Source organism: Oncorhynchus mykiss, chromosome 21 (genome assembly GCF_013265735.2).
Source record: "Oncorhynchus mykiss isolate Arlee chromosome 21, USDA_OmykA_1.1, whole genome shotgun sequence".
NCBI classification, from domain to species: domain Eukaryota; kingdom Metazoa; phylum Chordata; class Actinopteri; order Salmoniformes; family Salmonidae; genus Oncorhynchus; species Oncorhynchus mykiss.
Genome location: NC_048585.1, coordinates 35,172,742 through 35,196,987, shown reverse-complemented (window position 1 = coordinate 35,196,987; position 24,246 = coordinate 35,172,742). Strand labels below are relative to the sequence as shown.

Below are 24,246 nucleotides of genomic sequence, written 5' to 3'. Positions count from 1 at the left end.
CCTCCTGTGAACCATCAAACAGATAAAGGCTCATTACAGGACTAAGATTGAATCCTATCCTCATCAGGATATGGAAGGGCTTGCAAACCATTAGACTAGAAAGGGAGGCCCAGCCGCGAGCTGCCCAGTGACACAAGCCTACCAGATGAGCTAAATTACTTCTATGCGCGCTTTGAGGCAAGCAACACTGAAGCATGCAAGACAGCACCAGCTGTTCTGGAGGACTGTGATCAGGTCAACATTCACAAAACAGATTACCAGAACGTGTACTCAGAGCATGTGATGACCAACTGGCATGTCTTCACTGACATGTTCAACCTGTCCCTGACCGAGTCTGTAATACTTACGTTTCAAACAGACCACCATAGTCCCTGTGCCCAAGAACATCAAGGTAACCTTCCTAAATGACTACCGAACCATAGCACTCACATCTGTAGCCATGAAGTGCTTTGAAAGGCTGGTCATGGCTCACAATACCATTATCCCAGAAACCCCACCCCAAATCACATACCGACCCAAAAGATCCACAGACGATGAAATCTCTATTGTGCTCCACCATGCCCTTTCTCACCTGGACAAAATGAATACCTACGTGAGAATTCTGTTCATTGACTACAGCTCAATGTTCAACACCATAGTACCCTCAAAGCTCATCACTTTAGCTAAGGACCCTGGGACTAAACACCTTCCTCTGCAACTGAATCTTGGACTTCCTGACATGCAACCTCCAGGTGTTAAGGGTAGGCCACAACACATCTGCTATGCTGATCTTCAACACCGGGAACCTTTAGGGGTGCATGCTTAGTCCCCTCTTGTACTCCCTGTTCACCCATGACTGCATGGCCAAGCGCTACTCTAACACCATCATCAAGTTTGGCCACGACAAAACGATGGTAGGCCTGATCACCGACAACGATGAGACTGCCTATAGGGAGGAGGTCAGAGACTGGCAGTGTGGTGCCAGGACACCAACCTCTCCCTCAATGTGATCAAGATCATAGTCACTTTACCTCTACCTATATGTATATATTACCTCAATTCCCTCGGCTAACCAGTACCCCTCTTATATAGCCTCGTTATTGTTACTCTTATTATTTTACTCTAAGGTTGTATTTGTTGTATTTGGCACATGTGACAAATACAATTTGATTTGATCAATGTGGCTCAGCATTCACCCGACTCCACGTCAAGTCTAGTCAATATTCCATTTAATATTTTTATGGTGCATGTGCAGGCCAGCAGTATATAATCGATTACATATAGACAACCGTTTCAAAAGTTTGAGGTCACTTAGAAATTCTTGTTTTTTAAAGAAAAGTAATTTGTCCATTAAAATAACATCAAATTGATCAGAAAAAAATCTCACAAGTCCTCAACTGACAGCTTCATTAAATGTTTCCCGTAAAACACCAGCCTCAACGTCAACAGTGAAGAGGCGGCTCTGGGATGCTGGCCTTCTAGGCAGCATGAGTGAGTATAACAGAACTGAAATGGCAGGCGAATCCCAGAGGACAAACCCCCCCCCCAAAAAAAAAAACATTCATCCTACCACTGATTTCAATGGCTGGCACTTTTATAATAGGGCGAAATCGTGCCCGATTGCAGTTCCTAGGGCTTCCACTAGATGTCAACAGTCTTTAGAAAGAGTTCCAGGCTGGTTTTTGGAAAAAATTTGCCAGAAATTGTAGTTTTTCTAGGTGGCTCCCATTTTGGCAGTAGTGTTTCCAAGCACGTGACTGAGAGCGCATTCTTTGGTATTTTTCTCTGGTAAAGACAATAACGATTCTCCGTCTTAAAACCTCTTAGGGATAGTGAGACGCTAGCGTTTCAAGTGGCCAATAGCCTCGGGAAATGCATAGCGCCAAATTCAAATAAAACACGATAAAACTCAAACTTTCATTAAATCACACATGCAGGGTACTCAATTAAAGCTACACTCGTTGTGAATCCAGCCAACATGTCAGATTTTTAAAATGCTTTTGGGCGAAAGCATGAGAAGCTATTATCTGATAGCTTGCACCCCCCTGAACCACCTGAACGAGTTGTAAACAAAATAATTAGCATAGCCGGCGCTACACAAAACGCTGAAATAAAATATAAAACATGCATTACCTTTGACGAGCTTCTTTGTTGGCACTCCAATATGTCCCATAAACATCACAATTGGTCATTTTTTTCCGATTAATTACGTCCATGTATACCCAAAATGTCCATTTATAAAGCATGTTTGATCCGGAAAAAAACAGCTTTCCAAAACACAACGTCATTACAAAATATTTCAAAAGTTGCCTATAAACTTTGCCAAAATATTTCAAACTACTTTTGTAATACAACTTTAGGTATTTTTAAACGTTAATAATCAATCAAATTGTAGACTGGGCAAACTGTATTCGATAGAGAAAGTAAACAAAACATGCTCCTTTTTCCCTCTTGCGTAACTATCAAAAGTGTAACGTTGTTCCAGGAAGTGCCTCTTCTTCGTTTCACCAATGATTAACTTCAACCCAATTCCAAAGACTGGTTACATACTGTGGAAGTCGTAGGAACTGTAAAATGGGCGCTATCTAATTTTCCTTGCCAAAGACACTTGAGGGAACTGTCAGAAGGAGAAGTTTCTTAAATTCTGAACAGTTTTTCCTTGGGGTTTTGCCTGCTACATAAGTTCTGTTATAGTCACAGACATGATTGAACCAGTTTTAGAAACTTCAGAGTGTTTTCTATCCACACCTACTAATCGTATGCATATAATATATACCTGGCATGAGTAGCAGGAAGTTGAAATTGTGCACGCTATTTATCAAAAAGTAGAAATGCTGCCCCCTATCTCTAAGAAGTTGAATTGTATAATTTATTTGCGTATTAGGTTACCTAAGGATTGATCATAATCGTTGATTGACTTGTTTGGATAAGTATATTGGTAATGTTCGGGATTCATTTTGTATGCATTTTGGAGGGAAACCGAGTCGATTATTGACTGAAGCGCGCCAGCTAAACTGAGTTTTTAAGGATATAAAGAAGGACATTATCGAACCAAAGGACAATTTGTAATGTAACTGAGACCTTTTGGAGTGCAAACAGAGAAAGATCTTCAAAGGTAAGGCATTTTTTATATCGCTATTTCTGACTTTCGTGTCGCAACTCCCTGGATTAAAATAATTTGTTATGCATTTGTGTGCTAGGCGCTGTCCTCAAATAATCGCATGGTTTGCTTTCGCTGTAAAGCCTTTTTGAAATCTGACACCTTGGCTGGATTAACAACCAGATTTATTTTTATGTAATGCACTTGTGATTTCAATTTCACCGGAAATTGTTGAAAATGGACGGTAGCGTCCCACTAATCCACACCTCTTGGTGTTACGGGGCGCTATTTTAATTTTTAGATGAAAAACGTTCTCGTTTTAAACAAGATATTTTGTCACGAAAAGATGCTCGACTATGCATATAATTGACAGCTTCGGATAGAAAACACTCTGGCGTTTCCAAAACTGCAAAGATATTGTCTGTGAGTGCAACAGAACTGATGTTACAGGCGAAACCCAGATAAAAATCCAACCAGGAAGTGCCGCATTTTTTTAAACCGCCTCATGCCAATGACTCCTTATATGGCTGTGAATGAGCTACGAATGAGCTTACGTTTTCTACGTATTCCCCAAAGTGTCTACAGCATTGTGACGTCTTTTTGCACATTTCCGTTGAAGAATAGCCTTAAGGGACCATATTTAGCAAGTGGTCACATGGTGTCTCCCGCAGAAAACTTTGCGTAAAATACTGAGGCAGCCATTTTTCCAATCGCTTCTTATGAGAAACCAATTGCCTCGACGGATATATTATCGAATATATATGTTAAAAACAACTTGAGGATTGATCCTAAACAACGTTTGCCGTGTTTCTGTCGATATTATGGAGCTAATTTGGAAAAAAGTTTGGAGTGGTAGTGGTAGCATTTTCCGGTCAATTTCTCAGCCAAGCATGATGAACAAACGGGAGCTATATCGCCTACAAAAATAATATTTTGGGAAAAAAGGAACATTTGCTATCTAGTCTCCTGAGTGAAAACATCCGAAGTTCTTCAAAGGTAAATTATTTACTTTGGTTGCTTTTCTTATTTTTGTGAAAATGTTGCCTGCTGCCAGCAGAGCCTAGCATAGCATTATGCCATGATAAACTTACACAAATGCTTGTCTAGCGTTGGCTGTAACGCATATTTTGAAAATCTGAGATGACAGTGTGATTAACAAAAGGCTAAGCTTGTGTTTGAATATATTTCATTTGCGATTTTCATGAATAGGAAAAGTTTCTAGGGGTATTTATGTCCGCTGCGTTATGCTAATTCGTTTGAGGCTATGATTACGCTCCCGGATTGCTAGTCGCAAGAAGTTAAATGCTTAACTTCTTGTTATTCCAGCCGTGTTGGCAGATTTCAAAAATGATTTACGGCAAAAGCATACCATGCGATTATCTGAGGACAGCGCCCGCATACAAAAGCATTAAAAACATTTTCCAACCAAGCAGATGCTTCACGAAAGTCAGAAATAGCGATAAAATAAATCCCTTACCTTTGAACATCTTCATCTGGTTGCAATCACAAGGGCCCTGTATCATAACAAATGGTCCTTTCAATCTTTAGGGATCTCATACCATACGAAATAGAAGTTGAACAGGCTAGTTCTGGGGATTGCAACAATTGCGGCGGATCATTTTAGAAAGAGAGGGTCCAGATTGTCTAACCTAGCTGATTTATAGGGGTCAGACATTGCAGCTCTTAAAAACCTCTTGGTGTTAGTATTTTCATTTTTGGAAAAAAAAACATTCCCGTTTTAAACGGGATATTTTGTCAGGAAAAGATGCTAGAATATGCCTATAATTGACAGCTTTGGATAGAAAACACTCTAACGTTTCCAAAACTGTAAAGATATCGTCTGTGAGTATAACATAACTGATGTTGCAGGCGAAAGCCTGAGAAAAATCCAATCCAGAAATGCCCCAGGTTTTGAAACGCTGCGTTCCAATGACTCCCTATTCAGCTGTGAATGTACCATCAACGAGCTTACGCTTTCTACGTATACCCCAAGGTGTCTACAGCATTGTGACGTAGTTTAACGCATTTCTGTTGAAGAATAGCCGTTGGCGGCCACATTACGTAAGTGGTCACATGGAGGCTCCGAGAGAGATTCTCGCGTAAAATACAGAGGTAGCCATTACTCCAATCGGTCCTAGTGAAAAACGAATTGTCCCGACAGATATATTATCGAATAGATATTAGAAAAACACCTTGAGGATGGATTCTAAACAACGTTTGCCATGTTTCTGTCGATATTATGGAGCTAATTTGGAATATTTTTCGGCGTTGTGGTGACCGCAATTTCCGGGTGATTTCTCAGCCAAACGTGAAGAACAAATGGAGCTATTTCGCCTACAAAAATAATATTTTTGGAAAAAATTTACTTTGGCTGTCTACCTGGGAGTCTCGTGAGTGAAAACATCCGAAGTTCATGAAAGGTAAACTATTTAATTTGATTGCTTTTCTGATTTCCGTGACAAGGTTGCATGCTGCTAGCAAGGCATAATGCTATGCTAGGCTATGATAAACTTACACAAATGCTTCTCTAGCGTTGGCTGTAAAGCATATTTTGAAAATCTGAAATGACAGGGTGATTAACAAAAGGCTAAGCTTTGTTCCAATATATTTCACTTGTGATTTTCATGAATAGGAATATTTTCTAGGAAGATTTATGTCTGTTGCGTTATGCTAATTAGTGTCAGGTGATGACAACGGTCCCGTTCACGGGATGGGGTGTCACTACAGGTTAAAGAACATCAGCTGTCTGGATTTGGGTGAACAAGAAATGGGAAGAATTAGACACGTTTCTATGGGGGGTGCAGAGCTGTTGACAGGTGTAGGGGTAGCCAGGTGGAAAGCATGGCCAGCCGTAGAAAAATGCTTATTGAAATTCTCAATTATTGTAGATTAATTGGTGGTGACAGTGTTACCTAGCCTCAGTGCAGTGGGCAGCTAGGAGGAGGTGCTCTTATTCTCCATGGACTTTAGCTATGACTCAGTGAAACAACATAAGATATTAGTTTTTAATGTCCTGTTGGTAGGACAGTCTTGAACAAAGCTCTTCCAGCTTATTCTCCAATGACTGCAAGTTGGCCAATAGGACGGATGGTAGAGGCGGGTTACCCACTCAACGACTAATTCTCACAAGGCACCTGGACCTGGGTCCCGTCTTGTTCATGCGAATTACAGGGATTTGGTTCTGGTCCGGTATCAGCAGTAAATCCTTAGCGTCCGATTCGTTAAAGAAAAAGTCTTCATCCAGTTCGAGGTGAGTAATCGCTGTTCTGATATCCAGAAGCTCTTTTCGGTCATAATATATGGTGGCAGAAAAATATATTACAAAATGGCACAATTGGTTAGGAGCCCATTGATTGTCTGTCTATACCACCGGGAGCGGTGATCAATGATATTTAGCTACATGACATTAGTTTCATCTTACATTTTATACAGCCTTATAAATGTGAGCCTTAATGGAGACCGAGAGACCAGAGAGGAGCAGGCAAGAAGGAGGAGATTGAACGGAGATAGGAGAGAGATGGAGCTGTGTTCTGAGGATAATTTGTGGCGTGTTGGTCAGAAATCATGGTAAGTAAGCTGAACTGAAGTAGCTAGCTGCCATTATATAACATTATTATGATCTAGTAGGCCAAGCTAAATATCTGACAGCCAAAATCTGAATTGTGTCTGGCTAGCTTATAAAAGCTACGTCAGAGTAAAGAGGAAGGAATTGTGTATGTAAGTGATCTATCTTGCTAGCTATCGTAACTAGCTACAGTAACTCACTTTAGCTAGCTAAGTCTTACATTTGACCTAAGTGTCATTTGACCTTGTTCTCGGCATCCCCGTTGTTTGAAGGTTGTAAATGAGTCTTCAACAAAACCTAGCATATAGAAAATTAGCTAGCTATCTAGCAAGCTAACATTACAGTCCAGAAAAGTTACAATTCATGGTGACAGGTGGTGGGGAGATTAATGTAGCCAGAACTAAACCTGTGCTACTAGTCCCTTTGGCTAGTGATGCTGCAAAATGACGTGCACGTTTCTATTGGCATCTTGTCACTAAATATCAATGATAGTCTTTGTTGTCAAAAGTTGGTTTGATTTTTCAGGTGCAAGTGTGGACACTGCCTTCCAATGACCCCAACAATAAAGAGAATCTGCTGCAGGGAGATTGATGCCTACAGTACTTGGGTTTGGTGGAGAATCTCTCTCCAAGCCAGAACATCTCTTGTCTGACCCTGCATCCAGGTTTCGAGTCATCTTCCCTCAAACCATAGACAGGAACATGGGCCCCACCATGACATTACTCATGAGTAAGTCATGAATATTACTTTTCATTTCGGTATAGCTACTACTTTGAGTCATGTCTCCAAGACTTTTGTAACTACTAATAATACCCCACGTCCCCTGTCTCTAGGTGTTTCTGCTACACAGGCTATTGGCAGATAGTCCACTGGGCCTAGGAGTTCTGGGACAGCACATCAGGAAACCTTTGCCATTCTATGTTGTCTGCTATCTGCCGACAGTTCCCTGATGGTGGCAGCTGCGAAAGTTTCCAATGGCCGAATTTGGATGATTGACAATAAAAATGTTTTAATCGAATAACTCCTTTTTGTAATCGAAAAACAAAATTGATGATATTGTCACCCGTAATCACTTTATGAAAACAGCATGCAGACATTTTTAACCAACAATTCGTCATTTAGAGGTGGTTGATTATTTAGAACACTTGCACAGATTATACATGTTGTTAGGTGGTTGTCAAGCAACTGATGTCCATCAAATGATTAACCATGAGGTGTCGTATTAGACTGATACTGGTGGAAACACTGTCATTCAAATCAATGCTCTTGGAAATACCCATCCCGGATCCGGGATAATTGTCATCAACTACACTAATTAGCATAACGCAACGGTTAAATAATCTTACTAGAAAATATCCATATTCATGAAATCACAAGTGAAATATAGCGAAACACAGCTTAGCCTTTTGTTATTCACCCTGTAGTCTCAGATTTTGAAATGATGCTTTACAGCAAAAGCAAGACAAGCGTTTGTGTAAGTTTATCAATAGCTTAGTAAAGCATTATGTCCCGCTAGCAGCAGGAAGCTTGGTCACGAAAATCAGAAAAGCAATCAAATTAATAGTTTACCTTTGATGATCTTCGGATGTTTTCACTCACGAGACTCTCAGATACACAACAAATGTTCCTTTTGTTCCATAAAGATTATTTTATATTCAAAATACAGACGTTTGTTTGTCGTGTTAAGTTCAGAAATCCACAGGAAAGAGCGGTCAAGACAACGCAGACGGAAATTCCAAATAGTCTTCATAATGTCCACAGAAACATGTCAAAGTTTTTTATAATCATTCCTCAGGTAGTTTTTAAAATATATTTGATAATATATCAACCGAGTGTGTAGGTTTTTCAACAACAGCGGGAGGAAAAATGGCGGCTTTACTCTGTAGCGCAAAAACTCACTCTGAGAGCCCCCACCTATCTACTTGCGCAATGTAGTCTTTCACGCTCATTTTTCAAAATAAAAGCCTGAAACTATATCTAAAGACTGTTGACACCTTAGGGAAGCCAGAGAAAAAAGGAATATGGTTGATGGAGGATAGGCATGCATAGGAACAGAAGGCTTTCAAAATAATAGGCATTCCTGATTGGATTTTCCTCAGGGTTTCGCCTGCAATATCAGTTCTGTTATACTCACAGACAATATTTTGACAGTTTTGGAGACTTTAGAGTGTTTTCTATCCTAATCTGTCAAATATATGCATATTCTAGCATCTTGTCCTGAGACGTTCCCACTTATTCTGGGAACGTAATTTTTTCAAACATAAAAATAGTGCCCCCTAGCTTTCAAGAGGTTAATGTGTGAAAGTGAAATATTTCTAAAAAATATTTTTGAATTTCCTGCGCTGCCTTTTCAGCGGAATGTTGGGGGGAGGGGTTCCGTTAGCAGTTATTTGTTTTCATGTCTTTATTGCATACATCGTGTAAACATTCACAGTGCAGGGTGGAAAAAGTATGTAAACCCTTAGTTTTAATAACTGGTTGACCCTACTTTGGCAGAAATAACCTCAACCAAACGTTTTTTTTTGTAGTTGTGGATCAGTCCTGCACAACGGTCAGGAGGAATTTGGACCATTCCTCTTTACAAAAATGTTTCAGTTCAGCAATATTCTTGGGATGTTTGGTGTGAACCGCTCCCTTGAGGTCATGCCACAGCATCTCAATCGGGTTGAGGTCAGGACTCAGTGACTGGGCCACTCCAGAAGGTGTATTTTCTTCTGTTGAAGACATTCTGTTGTTGATTTACCTCTGTGTTTTGGGTTGTGCTGTTACATCACCCAACTTCTGTTGAGCTTCAATTGGTGGACAGATAGCCTTACAATCTCCTGAAAAATGTCTTGATAGACATGGGAACTCATTTTTTCCATCAATGATAGCAAGCTGTCCAGGCCCTGAGGCAGGAAAGCAGCTCCAAACCATGATACTCCCTTCAACATCCTTTACAGTTGGGATGAGGTTTTGATGTTGGTGTGCTGTGCCTTATTACTCCACACATAGTGTTGTGTGTTCCTTCCAAACAACTCAACTTTAGTTTAATCTGTCCACAGAATATTTTGCCAGTAGCACTGTGGAACATCCAGATGCTCTTCTACGAACTTCAGACGTGCAGCAATGTTGGACAGCAGTGGCTTCTTCTGTGGTGTGCTCCCATGAACATCATTCTTGTTTAGTGTTTTACGTATCATAGACTTGTCAACAGAGATGTTGGCATGTTCCAGGGATTTCTGTAAGTCTTTAGCTGACACTAAGATTCTTCTTAACCTCATTGAGCATTCTACACTGTGCAGTCGCAGTCATCTTTGCAGGATGGCCACTCAAAGGGAGAGTAGCAACAGTGCTTAACTTTCTCCATTTATAAAAGAAAATGTCTTACTGATGAACATCAAGTCCTTTAGACATACTTTTGTAACCCTTTCCAGCTTTATGCAAGTCAACTATTCTTAATCTTGGGTTTTCTGAGATCTCTTTTGTTAGGGGAATGGTTCACATCAGGCAATGCTTATTGGGAATAGCAAACTCACATTTTGTGAGTGTTTTTTATAGGGCAGGGCAGCTCTAACCAACATCTCCAATCTCATCTCATTGATTGTACTCCAGGTTAGCTGACACCTGACTCCAATTAGCTTTTGGAGATGTCATTAACCTAGGGGTTCACATAGTTTTTCCAACCTACACAGAGTGTTTAAATTACGTATTCAATATAGACTAGAAAAATACAATAATTTGTGTGTTATTAGTTTAAGCAGACTGTGTTTGTCTGTTGTGACTTAGATGAAGAGCAGATCAAATTGTATGACCAATTCATACAGAAAACCAGAATTCCAAAGGGTTCACATACTTTTTCTTGCCACTGTATGTCTGAATAAATGCACAATCCTGTGTTCAGTAATTGTGTGTGCCTGTCTGAGAGAGATTTTTATGTGTGTGTGTACTTGTGTATGTTCATCCATGTCATGTCTTACTTTAGCTGCCGTGGCTCACAGTCCACCCCTGGCAGGAGCAACCTGGCAGCTTGTCTCACGTCATCGCTGTCCACAGAGAAGCTGCGCCTGTGTTCTGTGTGTGCCACTGCCACCCGAATCCACTCCATCAGCGGTGGCAGTAAAAGGAAGGGCCTGAAAGGGGGACACACCATTAGCTCTCACTAGGTAGTCTCCCTTGGCAGACTGGTTGTCTCCCACATTAATAATGTTCCAGCATACACATCCATCTGCACATGTACAAACATCCGTTTGGTATAGTAGGAAACAGGTCAGAAATGGACACATAGGAAGTCCGACCAGAGCCTTATCCATTTGTGCCATGGGATAAACATCCCCACCAAACACAAAATTGGAAGCTAGCCAGATGGATATTTTCATTGAGTTTCTATTTCGCAAGTGAGTAGTTTGTTTGCACCATGACAGCTAATATTCTACCACTGACTGTCTGTGGCTATAAATAGCCTAGCTATTTGCGTCCGCATCGGGTCCACGTCTGTTATTGGGTCCGTCTCTGTTATTTTTCAAAGAGCACAATTCCTGCCCACATTTTAAGCCCTGCCTACCCAAATTTGTAAATTGTTGGGAGAATTGTCTGTGTGAAGAGGACCCTCCAAGGAAGATTTTATTTTCCTGCTTCGAAGTTGCCAAGGAAACCCCCCATTGTTCCCCAGACCTAGTGTTGTTGCCCTAGGTCTGGGATTTCCGAGACTCGTCACTTGGCTGTTCATAACCACAGTGTTACTGTTCAGCATTGACAACTGAGATTTACTTTGGCTTGGATCCTGCATTGGCATTGCAAAACCATGCTGACAAAAGTTACAATCTTGATTTGGACCTGTTAAATCATGACGTATACTGTCTTGATCATAATATATGCTCAGAGTATCATTTTAATTTGATCACTCTGATCACAAATCAAATCAGTTATTTTATCAAGACCAGTTTCAAGGTTTACACAGACTCCAATTATTCAAGAATTGACGGAATATGCCATTTCCGCACAGAAATGTCTCCTCTATGCTGTTAAAGATTACTTCAATCACAATCTGCCAAGAAACCTCCCGTTTGACATGTTCATATTTCACAATTTCTGAGCCGTACTTCTGTCAAATACACCCATCTGTTGCTTCATCTCTCTCTCTCTCTCTCTTTCTCCTCAGTTCCAATATGTGATCCTCTATGGTCACATTTTGTGGATGCTGATGAAATCTTCCCATTCGCCATCTGAGAGGAAAAGCTCAAATTAGGGACAATCATTTTAAGTTGGGAGATAAGCTTGCTTTTCATGTCATAGGTCCTCTCATTATGTTTGCGGTTGTATGTTAAAGATAAACAACATTTATTTCTAAACTGTGGAGGGTGATGTTTATTCAAAAGGTATACTACGGGGCAACTTCTCCAGTGTAAAAAATCAACACTAAACAGTGTTCAATTTAACACTAGGGCATTATCTATAGGAGTCCACAATTTTCAGTTTTAAATTAACATTGTGCTTAGTGCTGATGCTGTTAAACTTTATCAGTGTTAGGGAATGTACACTTTAAGTGTTACACCATTTTGTTACGTTACAGCCTTATTCAGCCAAAAACGGAAAAGTGATGCGTGTATATGTATTCACACCCTTTCCTATGAAGTCACATAATTAGTTAGGTAGACTTTAAGTGTCACATGATCTCAGTATATATACACCTGTTCTGAAAGGCCCCAGAGTCTGCAACACCACTATGCAAGGGGCACCACCAAGCAAGCGGCAGCATGCAGACCAAGGAGCTCTCCAAACAGGTCAGGGACAAAGTCGTGGAGAAGAAGAGATCAGGGTTGAGTTATAAAAAAACATCCAAAACTTTCAACATTCCACAGAGTACCATTAAATCCATTATTAAAAAATGTTAAGAAAATGACACGACAACAAACCTGCCAAGAGATGGCTGCCAACCAAAACTCACAGACCAGGCAAGGAAGGCATCAATCAGAGAGGCAACAAAGAGACTAAAGATAACCCTGAAGGAGCTGCAAAGCTCCAGAGCGGAGATTGGAGTATCTGTCCATAGGACCACTAAGCCGTATACTCCACAGCCCTGGCCTTTACGGAAGAGTGGCCAGAAAAAAGCCATGCTTAAAGAAAAAATAAGCAAACACATTTGGTGTTCGCCAAACGGCATGTGGGAGACTCCACAAACATATGGAAGAAGGTATTCTGGTCAGATGAGACAAAAAATTTGTTTTTTTGGCGCAAACCCAACACCTCTCATCACCCCGAGAACACCGTTCCCACAGTGAAGCATGGTGGTGGCAGCATCATGCTGTGAGGATGTTTTAATCGACAGGGACTGAGAAACTAGTCAGAATTGAAGGAATGATGAATGGTGCTAAATACAGGGAAATTCTTGAGGGAAACCTGTTTCCGTCTTCCAGAGATTTGAGACTAGGACAGAGGTTCACCTTCCAGCAGGACAATGACCCTAAGCATACTGCAAAGCAACACTTGAGTGGATAGGGAGACGCTATCATCTCAAGTGGCCAATAGCCTCGGGAAAAGCAGAGCGCCAAATTCAAATAAAACGCTATAAAACTCAAACTTTCATTACATCACACATGCAGGGTACTCAATTAAAGCTACACTGGATGTGAATCCAGCCAACATGTCAGATTTTAAAAATGCTTTTCGGCGAAAGCATGAGAAGCTATTATCTGATAGCATGCACCCCCCTTGAACCACCTGAACGAGTTGTAAAACAAAATAATTAGCGTAGCCGGCGCTACACAAAACACTGAAATAAAATATAAAAACATGCATTACCTTTGACAAGCTTCTTTGTTGGCACTCCAATATGTCCCATAAATATCACAATTGGTCCTTTTTTTCGATTAATTCCGTCCATTTATACCCAGAATGTTCATTTATAAAGAAGGTTTGATCCGGAAAAAAACAGCTTTCCAAAACACAACGTCATTACAAAACATTTCAAAAGTTGCCTATAAACTTTGCCAAAATATTTCAAACTACTTTTGTAATACAACTTTAGGTATTTTTAAACGTTAATAATCGATCAAATTGTAGACGGGGGAATCTGTATTCGATACAGCAAGTAAACAAAACATGCACCATTTTCCCTCTTGCGTAACTATCAAAAGTGTAACGTTGTTCCAGGATGTGCCTCTTCTTTGTTTCACCAATGATTAACTTCAACCCAATTCCAAAGACTGGTGACATCCTGTGGAAGTCGTAGGAACTGTAAAATGGGCGTTATCTAATTTCCCTTATCAAAGACAACTGAGGGAACAGACAGAGGGAAAAAATAATAATAATTCGGAACAGTTTTTCCTCAGGATTTTGCCTGCTACATAAGTTCTGTTATAGTCACAGACATGATTGACGTGTTTTCTATCCACACCTACTAATCATATGCATATAACATATTCCTGGCATGAGTAGCAGGAAGTTGAAATTGTGCACACTATTTATCCAAAAGTGGAAATGCTGCACCCTATCCTTAAAAGGTTTTAAGGGGAAACATTTAAATGTCTTGGAATGGCCTAGTCAAAGCCCAGACCTCAATCCAATTTAGAATCTGTGGTATGACTTAAAGATTGCTGTACACCAGCAGAACCCATCCCACTTAAAGGAGCTGGAGCAGTATCACCTTGAAAAATCGAGCAGTGGCTCGATGTGCCAAGTTTATAGAGACATACCCCAGGAGACTTGCAGCTGTAATTGCAGCAAAAGGTGGCTTTATAAAGTATTGACTTTGGGGGTGTGACTAGTTATGCACACTCAAGTTTTCAATTTGTTTGGTCTTCTTTCTCATTTGTTTAACAATAAAAAAATATTTTGCATCTTCAAAGTGGTAGGCCTGTTGTGTAAATCAAATGATACAACCCCCCCAAAAAATCAATTTTAATTCCAGGTTGTAAGGCAACAAAATAGGAAAAATGCCAAGTGGGTGAATACTTTTGTATATCACTGTGCATAGACTTCAAACTGGCATAACCATAGATCACTTAAATTGATGTGCTTCCACTAATGGGCGGCCAAAAATAATTAACTTATAGCCACACCCCACTAAGCCACGCCTCCAATTTAATTTCCAGTGTGCCTTGCCTTTTCGCGTGAATTGTAGTTACCACCAATGACTGTTTGTAAGTGATAGAGAAATGGTTGTTGAATTCCTTCGTTTTCAGTCCTGTGGCCTTCACCACGTGAGCTCATAGGCAAATGTTGTCATTTAAAATTATACTAGTGATGGGGAAACAAAAGGTTCCTGAGGTATTTAGGTTTTCCAGCCAATTGTGTTGAAAATAGGTTCATTGCTCATGGCTTGCTCAACAGTGTACACCTGTGACCCCTGTTGGTCAAAATAATTTATAGCAGGCAAATTATAATAGATTATGTTCCACATTCCCACATATTGCACAACGTTTCTGAGCTACTACAGCCTGAAACATTTACATGGGAATGTTTATAATTGATTACAACATGCAGCCTTTGAATATCAGTGCACTGTGTTTGATTGGCCTACATTTTATAGGTCACCAGAATTGACATAACCTCTCCCCAAGACGACACCTACAAGACAGTATGCTCCGGGAAAACAAACTGCAGGGATTTTTCCATTTCTCAGCAGCCAGCTGACTAATTTGACGCTCATTTCCCACTCCATTTTCTCGAGGCAGTAAGCCAATGCCTTTATCACTTTATCAGAAGCAAGTGAGCAATGACATCCAAAGATTGGTTTGGTAGAAGACAAAAATAATACAAAAAGTCTACGCTACAGCAGGCATTCCCAAAATGGCCAATGCCGTCGCCAAATAAAAACGTGAATCACATTTAAAAAATATTTAAATAAAAGTAATTCAAATTTTTTTATTATTCACATTTTCAAACAGCCCATTTATATTTTCCAACTGGGCTATACATTTGGGTGAGTTTTTTTTCTTGCCTGAGTTGCCTCGTTTCACTGTCAAAAATAAAATTAAACCATCTCGTGTTCAGCAAAATAACACAATGTCAAATACAGTAAAGAACGTTGTCCGAAGAGCAAGAGCGGCCTCGGCTCCTGGGCCTAATGGAGTACCATACAAGCTCTACAAGAACGCCCCGGATGTTCTACGCTTTCTTTGGAGGCTCATGAGGATAGTGTGGCAGAAGGAAATAATACCAAAGGCATGGCGAAGGGCTGGTGGTGTGCTAATCCCGAAAGAGAAGGATGCGACAGACATCAGTCAATTCCGACCAATCTCCCTTCTCAACGTCGAAGGGAAGATCTTTTTCAGTATTATAGCACAGAGGCTGTCCACTTATCTGGAAAGGAACAAGTACATTGATACATCTGTACAGAAAGCAGGCATTCCTGGTTTCTCTGGTTGCCTGGAACATACTAGTATGATTTGGCACCAGATCCAAATAGCTAAGAAGGACAAGAGAGACCTCTATGTCATCTTCCTCGACCTGGCCAAAGCCTTTGGCTCAGTTTCCCATGAACTCCTCTGGGAATCCTTCAACATTTTCCACGTACCAGAACCCATCACTATACTGGTAAAGGCCTATTTCCAAGACCTGCAATTGTTTTTCACAACACCTGACTTCACAACAACATGGCAGCGCTTGGAAGTAGGCATAATGGCAGGCTGTACAATTTCTCCTCTGGCCTTCACTATGGCCATGGAAGTCATCATCAGGGCATCGAGATGGGTGGTCGGTGGTGAGAGAACTAAGGAAGGGCTCCGTCTCCCACCTATCCGAGCATACATGGATGACATGACTACACTGACCACCACTGCAGCATGCACCAGGCGGTTACTTGCAAAACTGCAGGATAACATCAAGTGGGCCCGGATGAAAATCAAGCCAAGCAAATCTCGAAGCATCTCCATAGTCAAGGGACAGCTTAAAGATGTGAGGTTCTGCATTGGAGATGACCCGATACCAACGGTGTCTAAGCAACCCATCAAGAGCCTGGGTAGATGGTACAACGAAAGCCTCCGGGATAAAGATCAAGTGCACCAAGTAAGGCTGGACATCGCCGACGGTCTTGAGAACATCAACAAGACCCTTGCCTGGGAGGCTCAAGCTTTGGTGCCTACAGTTTGAACTTCTCCCCCGGGTAATGTGGCTACTCACCGTCTATGAGGTCCCAATAACAACAGTGGAGAAGATGGAGCGAACCATTACCTCATACGTGAAGAAATGGCTGGGTGTCCCACGATGCCTGAGTAACATCGGCCTCTATGGAAAAGGGGTCCTTGAACTACCTCTCACAAGTCTAACGGAGGAGTACAAGTGCTCTAAAGTAAGACTTCAGATGACATTGAAGGACTCCAAAGACCAGACCATTAGCAAGGCTGCACCTCCCCTACAAACTGGACAGAAATGGACATCATCCAAGGCTGTGCAGCAAGCAACATCAGCCCTGAGACACCAATACATTGTGGGTAATATCCAGCATGGAAGAGGAGGCTTTGGCCTGGCAGCAAGCAAACCAACGTTCCATAAGGCAACAACATCTGAACGCAGGAAGCTGGTGGTCGAGGCGGTGCGCAGACAGGAGGAGACTGCAAGAAGTGCAAAGGCTGTCTCTCTTGCTAAACAAGGGCAATGGATGCGGTGGGAAGGCCTGGAGAGGAGAAAGATCAACTGGAGTGAGCTTTGGCAAATGGTAGCAAGCAACATCAGCTTCATCATAAGAGCTGTTTATGATGTGCTTCCATCACCAAAAAAATCTACATCAATGGTATGGCGAGGACTCGACCTGCCCCCTCTGCCCAGCTCCAGCGACTCTCAGGCATTTAATGACAGGTTGCAAGACCAGCCTCTCACAAGGCCGCTACACCTGGAGGCACAATCAGGTCCTCAAGAGCCTGGCTGCAGCACTTGAGACCAAGAGGAGTGCAACCAATTCATTACCTCCAAAAACAAGCAATCCCGTTAAAACAACAACATTCATCCAGGAGGGACAGAAAAGGCCCAAGTATCCTCCTACGAAGCCAGAAACTGGACACCTAGCCATGGCCCGGGACTGGAAGATGCTTGTCGATATTGGCCAGCAACTAATTTTTCCACCTGAGATTGCTTTTACCAACCTTAGGCCAGACATGGTACTCTGGTCCCCTTCACGAAAGGCTGTGTATATCATAGAGCTCACAGTCCCGTGGGAAAACTCTGTTGAAGAGGCCTACGAGCGTAAGAAACTGCGTTACACAGAGTTGGCAGCAGACGCAACTCAGCGTGGCTGGAATGCAAAAGTCTGGCCAGTTGAAGTGGGATGCAGAGGATTCGTGGCTTCTTCCACCATCAGGTTGCTGAAAGAACTTGGAATCCATGGACAGGCTCTGCGGCAGACCGTCAGAGCAGTTTCTCAAGCAGCTGAAAGAGGCAGCCAGTGGATCTGGATCAAACGGAAGGACCCTTGCTGGGCTATAACTTCATGACCCCCCACCCCCACCTGAGAACCCAATTCAGATCCCTCCAACTTGAGGAGGGTACATGAGGTATTCGGTCAACTGTAAGGCTGGCTCAGGGAAGAGGACACCCCTGCCTTGCATAGTCCCGTGGGACATCTTAATTGGGCATGGGACACAACCGACGAAACTTAGCTCTGGGGTGTTTTAGATAAGACAGTGAGTGCATTCCTAGGTTTTCTGTTAATTAGAACTGTCAGCTAAGTGGTGATCGATAATGTTGATGGGTCAAAAGTTAATTCAGTTGTGTTGTGTGTCCGTGCTAGGGGGGTCAGAATGAACTCAGAATGAACCTATAAAGTTCCCTTTGACCCGGTCTGGAGGAGGAGATTCATTTTAGGAGTAATGAAATGACGTCATGTTATTGTATATAAACTGTTGCTCGAGGTAACGTGGCAGCGCGCTCCGAGAATACATTCTGTTATCTATTATTGATAAGACTGGTCTCTGTCTATTTTATGCAAACAAGAAACTTACAAATTCTCATGAAATAGATTAAGGGAATTCAATTAATGAAAACACATTGGTATAATTAAATTACAGTAACAGTAGCCTAACGTAGCTGCTGCTCATTCTGTTTGCTCTAAAATGGATAAATAGTTAAAAGTAAGGCCCATGTCCATAGAGACACAATCCAGCTCTACTTGTAGTACTGCTACACCAGCAGTACTGCACCTGTCAATGACACAAGTTGTTCTGCTTCCACAAGCACATCCAATGCTAGCATCAGTAATTCTACATTTGTTTTTAGTCCAGCTACCACGGACACTGACAGTTGGGAATCTGATGCAGCCAAAGATCTACTACCCCCTTACCTGAGAAAGCAACAAACAACAGACAGGGACGTTGGACCATCAAAGAGGCTCAAATATGATGAGAAGGGAACTACATTGATTTAGGGTTCACTTAAATTGGGAGTAGTGCCTTTCCTCAGCCACAGTACTTTTGCACATATAACACACTATCTCACAACTCGATGAAACCTTCACTATTGCGCATACATTTAGAAACAAAACATGGCATTTGAAAAATAAATCACAGGAGCTTTTTGAGAATTAAGATGAGATAATTTTGAGAGAATTTCTGAGAATTAAGATGACTTTCGAGTAGTAAGACATGTATAAAAGCAACAGATACCGTTAATAAGAAGAGGCTAGAAGCGTCTTATATGGTGAGCTCCCGAGTGGATAGGATAGGCAAGCCCCATGCTATTGTGGAGAACTTCATTCTTCCTGCTGCCGCGGATATGGCTGAGACAATGCTGGGGTAAAAGCCCCAAAAACTATACAGACAATGTCTTCATCAAAAAACACAGTTTCACGACGCATCAGTGACATGGCAGAAGATGTTTTGAAACAATTACTGCTTCGCATACAAGCATACAATTCTATGCTTTACAGCTAGATGGGTCAACAAATCAAATCTAATTTATTTATATAACCCTTCGTACATCAGCTGATATCTCAAAGTGCTGTACAGAAACCCAGCCTAAAACCCCAAACAGCAAGCAATGCAGGTGTAGAAGCACGGTGGCTAGGAAAAACTCCCTAAAAAGGCCAAAACCTAGGAAGAAACCTAGAGAGGAACCAGGCTATGTGGGGTGGCCAGTCCTCTTCTGGCTGTGCCGGGTGGAGATTATAACAGAACATGGCCAAGATGTTCAAATGTTCATAAATGACCAGCATGGTCCAATAATAATAAGGCAGAACAGTTGAAACTGGAGCAGCAGCACAGCCAGGTGGACTGGGGACAGCAAGCTTTGCGGACATGGCACAGCTCCTGGTAGATGACCGTTATATTTATGGCGGGTCAATTAAGAAAAGACATCCTCTTCTGCAAACCACTGGAAAACAGGAGAGGATATTTTTAAAGTACTGGACAGCTTTGTAACATCAAATGGATGGTCAAGATGTGTACTGATGGCGCAAAAGCCATAACAGGGAGACATAGTGTAGTGGTAAGGCACGTGCAAGCAGTTGCTATCGACGCCACTTGGGTACACTGCATGCATACACCGAGAGGCTCTCGTGGTAATATTCAGTTAATAATTTTTCCCAAATACCGGAGTCTGTCAGCTCAAATAGACTTTAATACAAAATAATAGAAGCCGAGCTGGTTCATGAAGCTTTCCAGCCTTGGCAGACACTTTTATACAGGTTTCATCCTTACGTCACACACATAATAATTATTCTTTATTTAAGCTCTTGAAACTAGGGGGCACTATTTTTATTTTTGGAAAAATAACGTGCCCAAAGTAAACCGCCTATTTCTCAGGACCAGATGCTAGAATTAGCATATAATTGACAGCTTAGGATAGAAAAGACTCTAAAGTTTCCAAAACTGTCAAAATGTTGTCTGAGTATAACAGAACTGATATTGCAGGCAAAAGCCTAAGAAAAATCCAATCAGGAAGTGACTAATGTTTTGAACCCGTTGTGTTCCTATGCACCCCTATTGGCCAATGAAAGGGATATCAACCAGATTCCTTTTTCTACGTATTCCCCAAGGTGTCTACAGCATTTTGACGTAGTTTCACGCCTTTATGTTGAAGAATGAGCGTAAACGACTACATTGCGTAAGTGGCCAGCTGAGGGCTCTCAGAGTGATTCTTGCTTAAAAGACAGAGGTAGTCATTTTTCCTCTCGCTCCTACTGAAAAGCCAATTGTCCCGGGTGATATATTATCAAATAGATATTTGAAAAACACCTTGAGGATTGATTATAAAAAACGTTTTCCATGTTTCTGTCAATATTATGGAACTAATTTGGAATGTTTTCACCGTTGTCATGACCGCTATTTCCGGTGGATTTCTCAAGTAACCAACAAACTGAGGTATTTTGGGTATAAAAATAATCTTTATGGAACAAAAGGAACATTTGCTGTCTAACTGGGAGTCTCGTGAGTGTGAGTGAAAACATCCAAAGCTCAACGAGTGTAGCTTTAATTGAGTACCCTGCATGTGTGATTTAATGAAAGTTTGAGTTTTATCTCGTACTATTTGAATTTGGCGCTCTGCATTTCCCCAGGCTATTGGCCAGAAGAGACGCTAGCGTCTCTATAGCCGTAAGAGGTTAACAAAAGGCTAAGCTGTGTTTCACTATATTTCACTTGTGATTTCATGAATATGAATATTTTCTAGTAATATTTTTTGACCGTTGCGCTATGCTAATTAGCGTGGTTGATGACAATTCTCCCAGATCCGGAGATAATTCTGGCCCTTCTTTGGATATCTTGCTTGTTTGTAGGTGACTAAATACTTATTTTCCACCATAATTTGCAAATAAATTCATAAAAAATCCCACAATGTGATTTTCTGGATTTTTTTTCAAATTTTGTGTACCTATGATGAAAATTACAGGCCTCTCTCATCTTTTTAAGTGGGAGAACTTGCACAATTGCTGGCTGACTACATACTTTTTTGCCCCACTTTAAATGATGGAACTTTATGGAACAAATTAGTCATTTTTTGTCGAACTGGGATTCCTGGGAGTGCCTTCTGATGAAGATCATCAAAGGTGAGTTAACATTTATGGTTTTGTTTCTAACTTTGTTGATTCCAAAATGGCGGCTATTCCTCTGGCTGTTTTGGGTTCTGAGCGCAGTTCTCAGATTATGCTTTTTCTGTAAAGGTTTTTTGAAATCTGACACAGCGGTTGCATTAATTTGTTGAGTGTAGGGGGCAGTATTTCGATTTTTTGGATGAAAAACGAACCCATTTGAAACTGCATAATTCTTAGGCCCAGAAACTAGAATATGATTATAGTTGTCAGATTAGGATAGAAAACTCTAAAGTTTCCAAAACTGTTAAAATATTGTCTGTAAGTATAACAGAACGGATATTGCAGGCGAAAGCTGAGGAAAATCAAACCAGGAAGTGGCTTCTATTTTGAAAGCTCCATGTTCCATTGCCTGCCTTCGCTCCATATAAAGGGATATCAACCAGATTCCTTTTCCTATCACTTCCTCAAGGTGTCAACAGTCTTTAGACATAGTTTCAGGCTATTATTTTGAATAATGAGCAAGAAAGAAAACATTGTGTCAGTGGATAGCTGGGTATTCGCATGAGTTTTGTTTGCGCAACAGAGTACGGCAGACATAGGGTGCGTCAAGAAGTTAAGGAGAAGTCTATCTTTAATTCTGCGAATAACACTAGTATCTTTTATCAATGTTTATTATTAGTATTTCTGCTAAATTTCCGGATGTTTTGGTATCAAAACATTACTGCACGTAAGGTGCCAATGTAAACTGCGATTTTTTGATATTAATATGCACATTATCGAACAAAACATACATGTATTGTGTAACATGATCGTCGATTCCGGAGCAAACATCGATTGTTCCGGTGCTAGCCAGCTCCGTCAATCACTCCTGAGTTCCATCATTCACTCCTGGGCTACAGTCACCTATTCGGACCCGTTTTACTGCCTACGCGGAGACCCACCGGGCCTTCACAACTGGACTGCCGACGTTATCTACCTGAAGGAGATCCGGCTGGCTCCTCCGTCGCGACGTTACCTGAACGCCCATCTGCGGCCCGCTAACCGTTAGCTGTCTTACCGGATGCTATCTGAATAGACAATCGGACAATTTATTTATTTTTATTATTATTATGTTTTCTTCTCGGGCCTCTATAACTATATCTATTGTTCTTATTTTTGTTGTTGTTGTTGTGTGATTTGGATTAATCCCCTCTACCACACGGAACCCCACTAATCTACTGACCAAACGCAAGAGGTGGCTAACAACAGACCTCCATCCTATGCTAGCTTGCTACCGATGGCCTGGCTAGCTGTCTAAATCGCCGTGACCCTCAACCAACCTCTCCACTCACTGGACCCTTTTGATCACTCGACTAAGCATGCCTCTCCTTAATGTCAATATGTCTTGTCCATTGCTGTTCTGGTTAGTGTTTATTGGCTTATTTCACTGTAGAGCCTCTAGTCCTGCTCACTATACCTTATCCAACCTATTAGTTCCACCACCCACACATGCAATGACATCTCCTGGTTTCAATGATGTTTCTAGAGACAATATCTCTCTCTTCATCACTCAATACCTAGGTTTACCTCCACTGTATTCACATCCTACCTTACCTTTGTCTGTACATTATACCTTGATGCTATTTTATCGCCCCCAGAAACCTCCTTTTACTCTCTGTTCCAGACGTTCTAGACGACCAATTCTTATTGCTTTTAGCCGCACCCTTATTCTACTCCTCCTATGTTCCTCTGGCGATGTAGAGGTGAATCCGGGCCCTGCAGTGCCTAGCTCCACTCCTATTCCCCAGGCGCTCTCTTTTTACGACTTCTGTAACCGTAATAGCCTTGGTTTCATGCATGTTAACATTAGAAGCCTCCTCCCTAAGTTTGTTCTATTCACTGCTTTAGCACACTCTGCCAACCCGGATGTTCTAGCTGTGTCTGAATCCTGGCTTAGGAAGACCACCAAAAATTCAGACATTTTAATTCCAAACTACAACATTTTCAGACAAGATAGAACTGCCAAAGGGGGCGGTGTTGCAATCTACTGCAAAGATAGCCTGCAGAGTTCTGTCCTACTATCCAGGTCTGTACCCAAACAATTTGAACTTCTACTTTTAAAAATCCACCTCTCTAAAAACAAGTCTCTCACCATTGCCGCCTGCTATAGACCACCCTCTGCCCCCAGCTGTGCTCTGGACACCATATGTGAACTGATTGCCCCCCATCTATCTTCAGAGCTCGTGCTGCTAGGCGACCTAAACTGGAACATGCTTAACACCCCAGCCATCCTACAATCTAAACTTGATGCCCTCAATCTCACACAAATTATCAACGAACCTACCAGGTACCTCCCCAAAGCCTTAAACACGGGCACCCTCATAGATATCATCCTAACCAACTTCCCCTCTAAATACACCTCTGCTGTCTTCAACCAAGATCTCAGCGATCACTGCCTCATTGCCTGCATCCGTAATGGGTCAGCGGTCAAACGACCTCCTCTCATCACTGTAAAACGCTCCCTGAAACACTTCAGCGAGCAGGCCTTTCTAATCGACCTGGCCGGGGTATCCTGGAAGGATATTGACCTCATCCCGTCAGTAGAGGATGCCTGGATATTTTTTTTAAATGCCTTCCTAACCATCTTAAATAAACATGCCCCATTCAAGAAATTTAGAACCAGGA

At 41.6% G+C, this 24,246-nt stretch overlaps 1 protein-coding gene across 1 annotated transcript in view; it reads right to left on the bottom strand.

Moving 5' to 3' along the window:
* The window catches only part of LOC110500296 (ankyrin repeat and BTB/POZ domain-containing protein BTBD11-A), a 196,431-nt gene that overhangs the window by 70,813 nt on the left and 101,372 nt on the right, over nucleotides 1-24,246 (bottom strand). The window contains exon 4 of the mRNA XM_021577600.2: nucleotides 10,604-10,756. Within this exon, the coding sequence (XP_021433275.2) occupies nucleotides 10,604-10,756 (153 nt within the window). The remainder of the gene's footprint in view (nucleotides 1-10,603; nucleotides 10,757-24,246) is intronic.